This window comes from Schistocerca serialis, chromosome 6 (assembly GCF_023864345.2).
Source record: "Schistocerca serialis cubense isolate TAMUIC-IGC-003099 chromosome 6, iqSchSeri2.2, whole genome shotgun sequence".
NCBI lineage: Eukaryota > Metazoa > Arthropoda > Insecta > Orthoptera > Acrididae > Schistocerca > Schistocerca serialis.
The window spans coordinates 465,603,365-465,621,425 of NC_064643.1; the positions used below are offsets into that span (position 1 = coordinate 465,603,365).

General features: G+C 42.8%; 1 protein-coding gene across 1 annotated transcript in view; it reads right to left on the bottom strand.

Moving 5' to 3' along the window:
- Positions 1-18,061, bottom strand: part of LOC126483843 (multiple C2 and transmembrane domain-containing protein) — a 1,023,771-nt gene that overhangs the window by 541,859 nt on the left and 463,851 nt on the right. Inside the window, exon 5 of the mRNA XM_050107055.1 lies at positions 11,425-11,536. Coding sequence (XP_049963012.1) covers positions 11,425-11,536 — 112 coding nt within the window. The remainder of the gene's footprint in view (positions 1-11,424; positions 11,537-18,061) is intronic.

Below are 18,061 nucleotides of genomic sequence, written 5' to 3' on the forward strand. Positions count from 1 at the left end.
ATAATGGAGGGACGGGAAGGTGGCTAGACTTGACGTGGCGAATTGTGAGTTCAACACATTGACGAGTATATCCGGCCGTAAGGGTGATAGATTCATTTCCTAAACACCTGCAAAATATACCAAAAGTCAATACGACTGTATCATCATGGATATGCAGAACGTCTTGTCATCGGTTCCCCTAAGCGGATCTTCGCATATTCTTTGTCGCAAAAACGACTGCGATGTTTATTACATTACACTAACCCATGTCGGAGATGTCTTTCCAACACTTTCATCTGCGGGGGCGCTGTTGATTTTCACACAGTGCCAGACGCCTGTGCTTTACAACGCTTGTTTGATAGCGTCTCGGCAGGATGAGCCCCTTCCGGAAGGACTGATTAAAAGTACCTGAAGTTTGTTCTCGAATCCAATTGGCTAGAAGATATGAAAGTATTAAATAATTTCCTAGAACTGAGGAGAATCGAGACACCTAGCCAGTATAAGCGTGCACGTACCACAACTCTTTTGGGCGCTATACGTATGTAAACGATAACTGCACTGCTCGTCTGAAATGTGTATGTGTATGTGTTAGAGTGTAAAGTACTGTTGTCAGTGTTCCGACATCTGGAAAGAAAGTGATGTGGGTGGGACTATACCTGGTCATAAGGGCAGGTATAGATTTGACGTGGAAAATTTCGATTTCAAAGCATCGATAGCCTTAAGGGATATGAAAGACTTTTCATGGAAAATTATGTCCAATCATCAGGAGGATACAGATTTATGTCGGAAATTGATATTTTCAGATCCACAGTGGCCATAAGGAGGTATTACCGATAGTCCGCTCATTGTTTAATGTCACCAGAGAGTGATGCAATCGTAATATTTAATTGTAATTACACTCATAAATACGTGGAAGATTTTCTAGGGCGACTCCCCTTCATGTCTGAACGCGTAGGGGACGTGACCAGGGCCAGAAGGAATGGACATTTCTTGCTTAAGGTGCGGACCGCCACTGAGCCTCCTGAAATTGACCTATCGTTGTCGCCCTCTGTGCAAGTGAATAGCGAACTAATACTCACTTTGTGTTGGGCAGCTTTCACAACCACTTGTGCTGTCAGTATTCTCCGATTTTTATGAGTGTTTGCACTGGATAGTTACACCCATCCTCTTCCCCCCCCCCCCCCCCCCCCCCCCATGAAAACTGACCAACACCGCCGGAAGAGGGGCACGAAGCTGACGGCGTGGCCAAACGTGCAGCAAAGGCACACGGGACTTACGGAAGTTTCCCCGGTCTCCGTCATCTAACCGAATGGATTGTGGTTTAAGAGTATGTTTTCAAAAAGTGCGCTGTCCATGTGGTGACGACTGTGGTGTATGGCGTTGAGTGCTTCTCAATACATCCCAGTGGGCTCTGTCTGGCAGTCGGATGGTGGACTGGTATTTTTTAAAATAAAGATGGATTTCTTGTTACTATCCTATCACACAGAAGACCTTTTCCGGGGTGTGACAGAGAGAACCAACGTGGGAACTCTATAGTGCTTTAAAAAATACACTTGGCAAACCTGTATATGGTCAGGAATTACGCACCCCGACGGCATATATTCCTACTGAAATTTTAAATTACAACTATCATTTTATACAGCACCTCTTCCGATTATGACATCAAATTACTCATTAATGTATTTATTGTTTCCGATAGTAGTAGATCGAGCACGGTCTAGTGAAATCCCTGTCCTTTTTCCCGCAAGCTTTTTAAGGACATAGCGCAATCTACCTGAAAGTTGAAATTCTCACAAGCATTTTCAGCATCTCCAACAAAATGGGTTTCCCGCCAAACGACCTAACTATACCAGCATCCAATAATAGCAGGCAAGATGTGCCAGTCCTTGTGTCCTCCAACAGGAAGCAAGAAAAAACTGCTCCACATAGAGGGTATTGATTTAATTAATTACTCAATCAGTCTGATTGAGTGGGGGTAGAGTAAATCGACATCAACAGACCAGCGTTTTGGGGAGGGCTGAGATTTACCAGGTATCCTCCACTTTGTTCAGGACTAAGATGGTTTAGTGCTGTTTCTCATTTGCCGCCACCTGATGCTTTGTCTGACGGAAATAACTGGGGTGGGGGCTGAAGGGGAGGAGGGGATTGGAGGGGGAGGGGGAGGGGTGGGGAGGTTGCTTCTCCGAGAATGCTTTGCTGGTGGTATTGTGGACTAACTCAGTCAGTATTTGCAGAGAAGGGCGAGCAGATGGAGCAGCTGCTTCCACTGACCTGGTCTGGAACGTGTGTTTGGGAACAAAACGAGAAGTGAGTCTCGTATCAAATTCAAAGGAAGCCAACATCCGATATCAATCATCCCTCTGCAGTCGACTGGAGCGTCCCAGTCCACCATTCGGGACTCAAAAGGGTTACTGGTGGTTTGGCGTGCATGTTGTGTAGTGTGGTGTGGTGCGCGCGAATACGCGATCAGGAGGTTTTTTCCCAGACACGTTTAGCGTGATCTGCAACAGTGCAGTTACCTGTGGCGAGTTTTTTATACTGACATCGGTTTTATGATGGTATTCCTTGCGCGATAAGAAGAAGCACTCTATTTATATATTTAATTACTTCTTTTCAATGTAGTTTACAAGACATGCATCTTTCAAAATTAAATAAACAACTTAGAATGATGACCTTTTCCTGTCACATGACGAGATCCAAATCCTGCAAATTGGTACGAAAACTGAATTTTATAAATAAACAATATATTATTATATGCTTGGCAATGTAGTAGAATTTTCTGTTGTGGGATCCTTCCAGTCCACCAGCTCAGCACAGACTGAATGATTTTTTCCCATCAGTGTTTTTCTGTTAAGGGGCGAGGGTTTGTGGGTTAGGACGTCCTCTGGTGGTGGTATTGTGTACTAGCTCAGTCGACCCCTGTGTGTGAAGGTGTGCATACATGCGAAAATTTTCCAACAAGACAATACCTCCAATCTGCAGCTGTGTAATTACATGATTAGGACATGTAGTTGTTGGACAGGTTAATACTTGCACTTTCCAACAGCTCTGCACTGACTGAGCGATTTTCCCACCAGTTTATTTCTGGGAGAGGAAGGGAGGGAAATGGGGGTGGGTAGTGGGTAGTGGGATAGGGTTGAGTAAGGCTGGGGAATTTGCAGGGATGGAGAAATCTGGCTGTGAACTGAACTGAGGAGGGGTGACAAAAAAAAGTGTTTTTTCTAGAGGGGTGGGGGATGGAGAGGGGCAAGGAGAGGGGTGGGGATTTCTCAGAAAGGGGAATTATGGTCAAGAGGTCATAAATCTGCCCTTGAGGAATCGTAAATCAGTTAGTGTAACAATAAGTCAAGGGGAGGGGGAGTGTGGTAATTTGCCCTGAAAGTATGCTTGCAATTGAACGTATGCAACTTATAAAAGGGTGCCAGAACCAGCTTTATCCCAACAGTCATTGCGTGGTCACTTAGGACCCAAACGTGACACAACAAAATCTTAAATCGTAAAAAAGCGTAAAACAATGTGACTAACAAAATTTCAAGTAGGTCAATTACATGTTCTTAGCTAAACTTAAAGATGTACTCTGATAAAGTCAATAAGTACGAAGTTTTCCAAGTCAGTATTAAATAGATTTAACACTGGAATACTCAACTTGAAGAATGTTGTAGGTCTTATAATTATTAGTGCATGGCAAAGTATTTTTAGGTTTTAATATGTAACGTCCGCAAAACACAAACTATTTTTCTTTCTTTTGGTGAGCGTGACGTGTTTCGACGCCAACGTTCCTCTCCCAGTTGGTATCTATATACTTTTGAAAGTGTACGGTTTAGTGTTATTTGGTTTCACTTCTAAATTAGTACATATGTGTCTTAATTTAGTAAGTAATACCTCTAGTAGATTATACAGTGACTTCTTTAATATTTTTGTCGTCACAGAATTCTTCGTTGGCATGCTGTATGTGTTTCCTTTTTTTTCTTTCTATTTTTATAAACATCTTTGTTACATGAGTATAGCTGAAATACATTAATGTAATAGTCAGTAATTCTACATTCAGGATGAGTGGGGTCACTGTGGTAAGTAAGTAATGACTTCATTGCTGATATGACGCCTTTCGGAATTGATCCATCGTCAGATATCCAGGAGCGGTTGCTGTACAAGACATAGCGTTTCCAGTTGTATGTAAAATAAACATTCACAGACTACTCACGTAAGACTGTAAAACGTGACATACTCTTTACTTTTACAGTCTGCGAATGAATGCCATCCCATAAGCAAGGAATGTAAATGAAACGTGTAAAGAAATACAATGACATACCTCGAATATGACAGAAAGGTGCTGAGATACAAATGAGTAGCTAAAAGGAATGAAACTAGTTTTTGTTTAGCAGAAGTCGGAGCTATAAAAATAACTTATATGTCGTTAGACGAGTTGATTCCATACCTTGTACTGTTTCATCCTGTTTCGTTGTAGATAAAACTGTCACTACATTGACATTACAAGTAATGGATATAAATAACTGTCAAATTTTCAATAAATTCAAGTTCTGCCTAGTAACACTGTACAGCTAATAATGATACTGAAAAATTGTAAAAATAGGCATGTGTTTTGTGAAAAAGTGTTAATTAAGAATGGCTGTCATCATACTTTATATGCGCATGCTCGTTCTTCACGTCGATAACTTGAAAAAGCAGGTACTCTCTTTCTAGAACAGTCAGGTCGAACATTCAACTATTGGAAGTCTAAGAACTTTATCCAACGAATATATATCTGTCAATAATTTAACACGTTGCTCCTGTGCATTTCATTCAAATCCTCCGAAGCCAATTTACAACTGATAAAGTATCTCCAACTCAGCGAAATATTGTAACGTTGTTTAATAACACTTGTGCTGATGCATAATTTAAGACGTCATAACCTCAAAGGAAAACGAAAATAGTACTTTCATTTTTTCTCTAATTTCTTGTTCAATTCTAAGAAATAGTTATAGCACTGAATTTGTTTAGTGGAGAAAGAGTACTAAGAAGCCAGAAACAGTGTACTCTAATAAGGAAAACAACTATGTCTTTGTGTTTGTCATTAAAAATTTGTCATTATTTTATAAATACTGTGTAAGCATTATATTAGTGTAAAACACGTTACCACTGTCTTTAATGAGTTTATATACATAGGGTGGATTTTCGATTTGTGCAGAAAATCAAACGGCGTATAAATGCAGGTGAGAGGAATCGAAAAGTTACGTATCATCTCCCACAGAAACAAGTATTTTTGGAGCTATCCCTGCTTTTCTGCAGCTCACTAAATGACAAGAGGAAAGAACGCTGAAAAATGGTTCAAATGGCTCTGAGCACTATGGGACTCAACTGCTGAGGTCATTAGTCCCCTAGAACTTAGAACTAGTTAAACCTAACTAACCTAAGGACAGCACAAACATCCATGCCCGAGGCAGGATTCGAACCTGCGACCGTAGCGTTCTTGCGGTTCCAGACTGCAGCGCCTTTAACCGCACGGCCACTTCGGCCGGCAAGAACGCTGAAGACTACAAAAGTAATTCATACGTGAAATAACAGCAGTATAACGCTTAATGGAGCTGATTCGCCTAAACGAAAAACGTTGGTCACAAAATCTAGGCTAGGTGCACACGAGCGACTTATTATCGTGTGTCGCAGCGTCAATCCCTGGCACGTTGTACTTGTGAAACAGTGGAGCCAGCCACACTACGGTGGGGAAGCTGCGAACTCGTGGCGACGGAATCGTTCTTGCCAACTACTGCTGTTTTGCAGCGATCACGCCGACCGCCGAGAAGCAGCAGTTGTTGGAGTGTTGGGGAGTGCTCATTTGTAATGTAATAGCTGCCGGCAACCTGTCATGGATACAGCCGGTTTGGATGTGAAACTATTTATACAAAAGGTCAAGAAACTGCCTGTAATACGAGATACAGCCCGCAAGGAATACCATGGTAATATTAGGAAGCGAGTCGTATGTGTGAAAAATTTAATACGAGTTTTGCTGCGAGATCAGGGAAATGATACCGTCAAGTACCATTATTAAACAAATTTTGTATACATGTGTCCGCGTTCTTATTCGAATGCGGCTATTCAAAACTTCAAGTAGCCCTATCATGCAAATGATGCTGCCTATCGAGAGCTCATCCATCTACACGTACAAATCTTTAGTCAATAATAAAAGTTTTAAACATATTTTACTATTTCAGCTGAGTCAGTACAATCACTGCTGTATTGTACAGCATCCACATCGACTGCTTTCTTTGGCCCTTTCTTTGGCCTATCACATCAGTCCCAAAAGTTTCGAGACTGGATTAATCAAAAAACAGAGCAAAATTAAGATTGTTGTTTGAATGCTTTAGCCGTTCAAGACAGTCTTCCTCCACCCGAGTACAACGCACAGAACGTTCATACAACCCACCTCGCATGTCACATTGGCTTGAATGTCAGTTTGTCGTCAAAATGTTGATCCTCCATGTGAATTTCTGCACATTGTCTTTTTGTGGTAGATTCTTATTGATAACACAAATTCCAGTCATTTGTGACGAGTTTTCCAGAAAACAATTGTCCTCATTTTTCAGAGTCGAGGGAGGCGTCCACATGTCGTTATTCTTGTTCGGGAGCCAAGGTGTGCAGAACAAAGTTTGCAGACAGTTTTCTCTTCTTCAGTAAATTCTTGAGAAAGTCTTGAACGCTTGGTTTATTAGACATGTTGTGGTTTGTGACATAACAACACTGACAACGTCAAATGCACACCTGTTGTTTATGGTCGTTAGTTCAAGCTGCCACCGTAATTACTGCGCTGGTGTCGCTTATACGCCAGGAATAAAATCAATCTCGAAATTTTTTTGACCGATGGTTCACGCCCATAATGATTACCTTGCTGTCTACTACTTCTGCGTGATTATTGCTGTGATGTCGCCGCGTGCGTACTGAAACGGTTTCTGATACTACGAATTCGCTGCAAATCGCACTGTTGTTACTCGCTCAGGTGCGTGTAGCCTTAGTAGCGAACTAAAGTAAAGTAGGTTCTAGCTTTGGAAATATCATACTTCGTCTGGTCTTGGCCACTACATCAACATGACGAATGTGATCGAGCGAATGCGGCATCCTTTTTTTTTGTAAATATACACTGTGTATTGTCAGCACGAAACACGAAGTGCTCCACGCATCTGGTTGTTTCAACCACAGGCGTTGTCTGAAGGCCAGTCGCATGAAAAAATAGGTTAATTATTCATTAAAACGTCGGCGATACATATAAATTGTTTTTATTTTCCGGATAGTTATGTCCACATGCGCTCAAAATTAATCCTGTGTATCATGTGAGGAATGTCTCAGCCGGAATAAGCTCCTCAAGCAACAGACCTTCGAAGTATCGATGTAATTTCGGACCTGACGTCACAGAAGAATAACTGACCTCTACTGCGAGGCGACTTCAAGAAGTAAGTTACACGTTATCATCGTAGGCCAAATAACTTTTATTGAATGCTGCACTACATTTCAAAGTGACACACATACGTGACACTATTTTTCAACATAGTCGCCAAGTTTCTGTAAACAGCTGTTGGAGCGTTCTACTAATCGTTAAATGCCTCGACGATAGAATCCGATCCTTGGTCACGGAGCGATTCGAGAACCACTGTGTGACCGTCCCCATCGTTGGAAGTCTCTGTCTCCTCAGGTATTCTTCCTCGATTCCCTGGGCATTTTCGTCTCTGGTCGATGGACTTCCTTCCAGATCAGCATCACCCAAGTCCGTGCAGCCTTAGTCAAACTGCTGGCCCCATTTCACTATGGCTGAACGCTACATATACCGTAAGCGTTTAACGGCGAATCTGTGTGCAATTTAGACATTTTGCCCCAAGAATCGTGATGTCACACATACTTCACTTTTGGAGTACGTCTACAGTAACCGCACCATTCCACTCCTACACTGTGATGCCCCTGTTATCCGCACCACAGCAGAACTGCGTCTACAGGAAACCCGGAACATGTACTCTTTTCTGACAATACGTCACTCTCGTTGCGCAATGGTCTTAAAGTGGAACGTCGTATGTTACTTCCAGAGTGGCTGCAAAATACAGGGTAACAATTATTGAACTACAGATATCAAAAAAAGTCTTGCATCACCTCGGTTCCGAGAGTTCCGGTACCTGTACAGAAAATTGGGATACAGATCAACATAAACATCATTTCCGCCCTTTTTTTCCTCATGGAAACCACACATTGCATGTTGTACCACCATACAGCGAGACCTTCAGAGGTGGAGGTCCAGATTGCTGTACACACAGGTACCTCTAATTCCAGAAGCAAGTCCTCTTGCTTTGATGCATGCCTGTTCACCGAGGCACTGGTGGTCCAGATTGTCCCACTCCTCAACGGCGTCTCGGCGTAGATCCCTCAGAGCGATTCACGACGTCCATAAACAGCCTTTTCAATCTATCCCAGACATGTTCAATAGGGTTCATGTCTGGAGACCATGCTGGCCACTCTACTCGAGCGATGTCGTTATCCTGAAGGAAGTCATTCACAAGATGTGCACGATGGGGGAGCGAACTGTCGTCCATGAAGACGAATGCGTCACAAATATACTGCCGATATGGTTGCACGATAGGTCGGAGGATGGCATTCACGATCGTACAGCCGTTACGGTGTCTTCCATGATCACCAGCGGCGCACGTCGGCCCCACATGATGCAACCCCAAAACAGCAGTGAGCATCCACCTTGCTCCACTCGCTGGACAGTGTGTCTAAGGCGTTCAGCCTGACCGGGTTGCCTCCAGACGCGTCTCCGACGATTGTATGGTTGAAGGCGGATGCGACGCTCATCAGTGAAGAGAACGTGATGCCATTCCTGAGCGGCCTGTTGTTGGGCCCATCTGTACCGCGCTGCATGGTGTCGTAGTAGCAACGATGGACCTCGCCATGGATGTCGGGAGTGAAGTTGCGGATCATGCAGCCTATTGCGCACAGTTTGAGTCGCAAAACAACGTCCTGTGGCTGCACGAAAAACATTATTGAACATGGTGGCGTTGCTGTCAGGGCTCCTTCAAGCCATAAACCGTAGGTAGCGGTCATCCACTGAAGTAGCAGCCCTTGGGGGGCCTGAGTGAGGCGTAGATCTCTCTGTGTCTCCTCCATGTCCGAACAACACCGCTTTGGTTCACTCCGAGATGACGGGACATTTCCCTTGTTGAGAGCGCTTCCTGGCACAAAGTAACAATGCGGACGCAATCGAACCGCGATATTGACTCTCTAGGCATGGTTGAACTACAGACAACACGAGCCGTGTTCCTCCTTCCTGGCGGAATGTCTGGAACTGATCGGCTTCGGACCCCCTCCGTCTAATAGGCACTTCTCATGCATGGTTGTTTATTGTTTACATCTTTGGCGGGTTTCGTGACATCTCTGAACAGTCAAAGGGATTGTGTTGTGATACAATATCAACAGTCAATGACTATATTCATGATGGGAACTGGAGTGATGCAATACTTTTTCTGATGTGAGTATATGGAAAAACGAAATTAGTTACAAACTACGGCTTGCACATACTTTATTCAACATGTAAACGTCACTACAGATATTCGGATTTAGGTTATGACATGTTCGATATGCCTGCCATCATTGGCGATGATGTGGCGCAGATGAATAGCGAAACTCAGCATGACCTGCTGAAGTGCCGGACCATCGATGCTGTCGGTAATCTACTGAATGGCTTTTTCCAGCTCAGCAATGGGTTTGGGGTTTCTGTTGTACATGTTATCTTTAAGACTGCCCTGCAAAAAGGAGTCGCATGTGTTCAGATCCGCAGAATATGGCGGCCAATCGAGGCCCATGCCAGTGGTCTCTGGCTACCCCAAAGCCAGAATGCGGTTCCCAAAGTGCTCTTTCAGAAAATCAAACGCTTACTGCTTCTATGAGGTCGAGCTGCGTCTTGCATGAACCACAGCTCGTCGAAAGCAGGGTAAGTTTGGATAATGCGGATGAAATTGTCTTCCAAAACCTTCATATACCGTTCGGTAGTCACCGTGCCATTAAGGAATATCTCTTATTCCGTGGCTGAACATTGCATACCACACATTCGCCCGTTGTGGCTGAAGAGACTTCTCGATCGCGAAATGCGGATTCTCAGTCCCCGAAATGCGCCAATTTTGCTTACTGGCGAACCCATCCAAATGAAAGTGGGCTTCGTCGCTGAACCAAACCATGCATCGCGTACTAATTCTCATCATGCCCCTTGGCCACCAGTGCAGTTTGAACGTCTTAACGCAAACCGTTCAGAAGTCATGACGATGTTATTTCATATAATTCAATACTTGTCACCCTGTACGTGTTAGAAAGTATTTTTCTACTGTGGTTTAACTGTACGCCGTAAATGGTTCTACTAGTGATATTATTGTACTGTTGCTCAGAAAATTCTATAGCTAACTGACTGATGTCTCAATTCACATTTCAGAATGGAAGCACTAACGTTGTGACAGCGGTACTGTGAATCCACACGATGAAGCTGCTGCTACCGTTCATAACAAAAGGTCACGGTTTGGTGTGCAATCAGTGTACGATGAAGTATTGGACCCATTTTTTATTGAGGAACCTGTCACGGGAAACAAAACGGACAAGTCCGGGAACATGCCGACCGCAAGACGCGGCCTAATGCTCAGAAACTGCTGGTTCACGTAGGATGGAGCACATCAAAACCGTATTGCTCAGGTCTTCCACTTCCTTCAGGAATCATTAAGACGCCGGATCGTCGCCCTGGACACCTTAGCATACACTGGACTGGGTGTGGAGTGGCGCTCTTATAACCACGATCTCAACCCGTGTGATTATTTGTTATTTGGTTATCTGAAGGACATTGTCTTCAAAGATGTTCCTCCAACGCTCTAGGATATTTCTACTGCGATTGCCAGAGAGATTGGCGCAGCCAAAAATGATCTTCACAAAGTCATCACGGAATTCAGTTCAAGGATCTACACTCTCATTGCTGCAGAAGGATCCCACTTTGAAGAGCTTCTGCATTAAGTTTGAGCTTGTCTATAGTAACATAAATATGATAAGAAGACTATATCAGCTCATATTACGTCTTAGAAGACAAAACTATCTATCATCTATTTTTCGACACCCTGTACCTTCTGAAGTCAGTACATAGCCTACAGGAAGGTGAAGGTACCACCAATAGTATGTTCTGCGCAGGAGGTACCTACTGAAATCCAGCACCCTAATTAGCAGATGTCCCACTTGAAAGATTACCAACAGAAACATTCCTAGACAAACTCCCAAATGAATCTGCTGGATAATGGTTTGAGTGTTAGTTATGGTTCTGATGCATTTCAGCGGCGGAGCTGCACTGAAGGATTTAGCGCGGCTTCCATGTTTCCATGCGTTTCTCGTACTAAGAGCTCAGGCAGCCATGGCAGTGGCGGCGGCGGCGGTGGCGGGTCTACGCACCTGCTCCTTGTCCTCCTGGGAGCGCGGCCACAGCGTCGCCGTGAGCTGCAGCTCGCCCAGGTACTCCGTCGTCTTGGCCGGGTCACGCAGTGGCAGCGTTATCTCGGTCGCCCTGTGAATAGAGGAGGACACTCACGAAAACAGCACTCGTGCCGACATCGCGCGAAAGCGAGTCTCTTACCCACAGGCACACCCGCAGAATCCTCTCATCTTCCTCTCCCTCCTCCCATCCCCCCCCCCACCCTCTCTCTCTCTCTCTCTCTCTCTCTCTCTCTCTCTCTCTCTCGCTCCCAAACAGTCTGCGTCTACATCTACAACCATACTCCGCAAGCCACCTGATGGTGTGGGGCGGAGGGTACCTTGAGTACCTCTATGGGTTCTCCCTTCTATTCCAGTCTCGTACTGTTCGTGGAAAGAAGGATTGTCGGTATGCCTCTGTGTGGGCTCTAATCTCTCTGATTTTATCCTCATGGTCTCTTCGCGAGATATACGTAGGAGGGAGCAATATACTGCTGGGATCCTCGGTGAAGGTATGGTCTCGAAACTTCAACAAAAGCCCGTACCGAGCTGCTGAGCGTCTCTCCTGCAGAGTCTTCCACTGGAGTTTAACTGTCATCTCCGTAACGCTTTCGCGGTTACTAAATGCTCCTGTAACGAAGCGCGCTGCTCTCCGTTGGGTTGGGTTGGGGTTGGGGTTGTTTGGGGAAGGAGACCAGATAGCGAGGTCATCGGTCTCATCGGATTAGGGAAGGAAGTCGACCGTGCCCTTTCAGAGGAACCATCCCGGCATTTGCCAGGAGTGATTTAGGGAAATCACGGAAAACCTAAATCAGGATGGCCGGACGCGGGATTGAACCGTCGTCCTCCCGAATGCGAGTCCAGTGTCTAACCACTGCACCACCTCGCTCGGTGACCTCTCCGTTGGATCTTCTCTATCTCTTCTATCAACCCTATCTGGTACGGATCCCACACTGCTGAGCAGTATTCAAGCAGTGGGCGAACAAGCGTACTGTAACCTGCTTCCTTTGTTTTCGGATTGCATTTCCTTAGGATTCTTCCGATGAATCTCAGTCTGGCATCTGCTTTATCGACGATCAGCTTTATATGATCATTCCATTTTAAATCACTCCTAATGCGTACTCCCAGATAATTTATGGAATTAACTGCTTCCAGTTGCTGACCTGCTATATTGTAGCTAAGTGATAAGGGATCTTTCGTTCTATGTATTCGCAGCACATTACACTTATCTACATTGAGATTAAATTGCCATTCCCTCCACCATGCGTCAATTCGCCGCAGATCCTCCTCCATTTCAGTACAATTTTCCATTGTTACTACCTCTCGATACACTACAGCATCATATGGAAAAAGCCTCAGTGAACTTCCGATATCATCGACAAGTTCATTTATGTATATTGTCAATAGTAACGGTTCTACGACACTCCCCTACGGCACACCTGAAATCACTCTTACTTCGGAAGACTTCTATCCATTGAGAATGACATGTTGCGTTCTGTTATATAGGAACTCTTCAATCCAATCACACAATTGGTCTGATAGTCCATATGCTCTTACTTTGTTCATTAAACAACTGTGGGGAACTGTATCGAACGTCTTGCGGAAGTCAAGAAACACGACATCTACCTGTGAATCCGTGTCTATGGCCCTCTGTGTCTCGTGGACGAATAGCGCTAGCTGGGTTTCACAAAATCGTCTTTTTCGAAACCCATGCTGATTCCTACAGAGTAGATTTCTAGTCTCCAGAAAAGTCTTTATACTCGAACATAATACGTGTTCCAAAATTCTACAACTGATCGACGTTAGAGATATAGGCCTGTAGTTCTGCACATCTATTCGACGTCGCTTCTTGAAAACGGGGATGACCTTTTCCAATCCTTTGGAACGCTACGTTCTTCTAGAGACCTACGGTACACCGCTGCAAGAAGGGGGGAAAGTTCTTTCGCGTACTCTGTGAACTGTAGCTGAACACTTCTAAAGCAATGGTCGTCAAACTTTTTTGCTTTAAAAGCCAGTATTGACACGGTAGGACAACACCCCGGACCTCGTAGAAAGAGGAGGGGGTGGAGGGGGGAGGAGGTGACGACACAAAGGAAAATGCACTTTTCACCAAATCATGCTTACTGGTGCAAACTTACCACTTACATTTTTTGAATCCCACAAGTTATGAGGTATCGCAGCAAATATTTTTAAAGAAATGCATCCCTGAACCATCAGCTGTGCAAATACATCTTTACACTCTACCGGTTTCAGTTAAATAACCGTCTTCACAGTAGGAAAATCTACACAGTGATGAGTCACGAATAAATTTCCTTCAAATCACCTTTTCCTACCGTGAAGATGGTTATTGAACCGAAACCGGTAGAGTGTAAAGATGTATTTGTACAGTTGATAGCTCAGAGATGCATTTATTCAAATATTTGACAGCATTAAACGGTTTACTTATACTATTTTTAAATACTTTTAAGTGAGAAAGAAAATAATTTATTGGAAATAAATGCATTTTTCTGAGCCGCATGTAGTGACCAGTAAGGTCGGCAGGAGAAGGTGTGGTAAAGTGGTCACGACGTGAAATGCGGTCAATGCATATTTTTTTCCCTGAACACCGCAGGGGTATAGTGGCCAATGCCACCGCAACAAAACCTCGTATCTGCTTTTCTGATTCCTGGGCTCATTTCCTAGGCATCTTCAAGCCCTACTATCTGAAAGAATACCAAGCGGCTGCAGCAGGCCGTTTACAATTAGACTTTTGTGTTAAGCTAAGTACAATGGAACAGAGACGTTTTAAATAATATAACTTAATCAATTTAAAATTGTCATAAAGGGATAGAATGGTTGTGATATGACCTTACCAAAAATTTCCAAGTTTCCAGAAACGTTGGCCACTTTTCCCGACGAGTATTGTGGCCACTTTTCCCGATATGACGCATTGTCGGTGTTAGTGATGCACAGAAGAAACTATTAAACTGAAGCAAATAACAACGAACTGCATATCTGGACCAAAAGACATTGTTTAAACATTGATACAGTAAAAACTTATTACTGTCCATACAAGTGAGATAATAAGAAGAATATAAATGACTTGTACCAGATTATCCAAAAACAAAAACGTCATTACTAAAAAATAACGGAAAAAGCATCCTCTATCAGTCTCAGTGACAATAGTGACTGTCTATAGTATTAGAACTAGTCTGACCAATTCTCGGCAGACAACTGCTGTGTTCAGGGAAAAAAATATGCATTGACCGCTTTTCACGCCCTGACCACTTTACCACACCTTCTCCTGCCGACCTTACTTCTAATTGGCAGCCTCCATAAATGTATGTTTTATTAAATAATAACCGTAATTGCAACAGGAGACACCATCACAAATTTCTCGAACGACATTTTTCTCTTACTCACAACACTATTAACACAGGCTTCATTTGATTTCTTATTACTTGCTGCAAACAAGTATCGCATTTGAAGAGGACGGTCTCTATAACTCCATTCACCTTTCTATTAACTCTGCAGTAGGCACACTACATATCACTCTGCCACTGATGTAAGCGGTAAACTTTACACAGCTCACGGCCGAATTCAGCAACGTCAATTAAAATTAAGCACATCTTAAAATGTTGCTGTTTTTATAAGTATTTTTGTTTGCTGTTGAGCAACAAAAATGCACTCTTAACAAGCTCTTAACGTTAGCTGCCATTATTGCACACGGCTTTTACTAGCTTGATGCAAATTATTATAAAATACGGCTGAGAACAGCGGGCCGCATGATTTGGATCGCAGTTTGACGACCACTGGTCTACAGTGTCTCGCATGTACCTTGGTGCACATCACTATTAGCGATATAAAGATAACAGTGAAAGTACATAAAGGCCTCGAAAACAATGTTCATAAAAGCAGTCGCGTACTTAAAATTAAGGGTGGACGTTACTGCGATAAAACAAGACATGCTATTAGCTTTTAAGTCGACTAACGACTGGTGGCACCTAGCAAGTCAAAACGTAGCTGGCACATTTTAGAAAAAAATATAGAGTCACAGCAGATGCGATTGATCGAGACATGTCTGGTTGGTCAAAATAAAGAAAATATTTTGTTTTATCATGTCAAGAGTACAGACTACCCAAGTCTGCTCTCTATCGATGGTGAATATTCATACAACATACACGACCCATTTCGGAATAAACAATTCATCATCAGATGTACCTAAAGAACCAATTTCATATTATACATGGTGACCCAGGAGGAATGGTTGATATTCAAGGATGTGACACGAACAAGCAAGAAAGACTAGTAAATATGAGCTCTAAAATGCATACCTCAGTAGCTGTGAACAACTTTTCATCTTTGATACCAAGAAACAAACCTCTTCTACGGCAAGCTCTTTGCTTTCCATATTCTGGGAGGAGGTGGTGAGGACCGAGAAAAGGAAAAAAAATGTCTAGTAAACAAGGGCTCTGAAACGCAAAGCTTAAGAGGTGTGAGTTTTTCGTTCGTTACTATGAAGCATATCTATTCTACTGCAAGCTCTTTGCTTTCCATATTCTGGGAGGAGGTAGAAAAAATTACATAGCAAACATGGGCTCTAAAATGCATACCTGAAGAGCTATGTGCACTTCTCCAGTAGAGTAGATGTGGTTCACAGTAACGAAGATGTACAAGTGATTATAGTTCTTAAGGTATCCACTCTAGAGCCCCCGTTTACTGGCATTTCTTCTTGTTTTTATCATTACTACCCTCTCTCAAAGTATGGAAAACACAGAGCTTGCAGTGGAAAAGATTTGTTTCACAGTATCGGAGATGAATTAGTGCTCATAGCTCTTAATGCATGCATTTTAGAGCCCAAGTTACTAGACGCTCTTACTTCGAATAATCGTTCCTGTCTTATCCCTGAATATCCATCATTCCTCCTGAGACAGCCTATGCATCGAGAGTCAATGAAATACGTCAATGTATGACTAGCCGATAAACACAGATAGCCTGCCATATCACTTGACCGCCTAGAAAAACCATGTAAGGTTACACAGAAACTTTTTTGTTTTGTTTTACGACACATACGAAACCCAAACAGACCGCTGAGCGTAACAACCAATACTGTTTTGTGTGGTGCGCCCCTTGGACAGTTTGAGTTTCGTATGTGTCGTAAAATAAAAAAAAATGTTTTCTCATGACTTTTCGTGACTTTTTATTATTTTTCCCCATATGGTGAAATATGGCAGATTACCTGTGTTCTTTGGCTTCCGAGACGCATAGTCGTTTGATGGTTGGTGGTTTTTGTAGGAATAATACGCAACAGGTCACTTTTCTGAATTTTGATAGGATTTATTTTATATACCATTGACTCATCATCAGATGGAGGTGTAACAAGAATATTATCTGGACCATGTGCAGTTGGACAATACGGTCATTGTGCTGGCAGAAATAACGGAAATTTAGTTGCCAGTAACGAAGCGTTTATAAGAAGAAAATTTGTAATGTTTTAGGATACTTGCATTACATTGCCACGTGATATCCATGACAAAGTCGTTATGATAGTGTACGTTTTGCAGGCACAGACAAATTTACATAGTATTTACCTGCACTTAGTTTCACTCTCATTCGTAGAAGTAAACACTGAAATTAAGTGCAAACAACGTGAATATGCTAAATATCACACTTCACAACATCGTGATATTTACATTAAGTTGTAATGCACTAGAAAATAAATATTTATTAGCGTAAATAATGAACGAAAGTGAGGATTGCAATTGTATCGTATCATTATAGCTCGATTCAAGAAGTTTGCTATCTTTGTCAGCGACCGTATAATATTCCAGAGGCGATTATATGGGTTGTATTCAAAATCTCTGTCAGTCTTTTAATTCCACTCACTGGCTAATTAAAATAATGGAAGGATATTTTGACCATTTTAATTCCCCTTCTGATGTTGTTCTTGGCCTCTGCGATTCAGCCTCAAGGTACGTGTATTGTGTAATGATAATAAAGTTTACAACTTTCTGTACTAAGTATTTTCGTATTATCTATGACAATGCTTTCACTGAATGAAGTTATTTATCAATACCGTAAATAAGTTTTCTCTTGGAGGTCAGCAGTCAACAACCCTAGGATGTTCCGAACTGGAAGGGCTATTACCTGAGATGGTTTACACTTCCATTTAGCTTGACGATAAGTCGAGCCTGCACCTTTGCAATCTTCTACAGAGAGTAAATTGGGTAACAGATTGCAACAAAAATTATTTTTCTTCATGCCAAGCCAGAAGACAGCCTAAGCAGATAACACTGTTCATTTCCGACTGCAAATACACAACACGTCATAAAATGTCGTTCTGTGCCAGAACCGACCAGTAAATGTGATCCATTAACGGAATTTTTAAACTATTTCTTCATGAAACTAATGCTGTATGCACGTCTTTGCTTCATCGATCTCATGAAAAATAAAAAAAAAATTCGAGTGGAGATCCTACATGAGAAAACAAAAGGAGTGGTACACTGCAAGGATAAGGAAATTCGTCGGAGGAGCACCAAGCGCAAGTTTGAATCTTAACGTGTTTGCGTACTGACTTACTTAATATCAAGCAGTAACTTAGAACAGATCAATGCTCAGTTTAATAGCGGTACAAACTTTT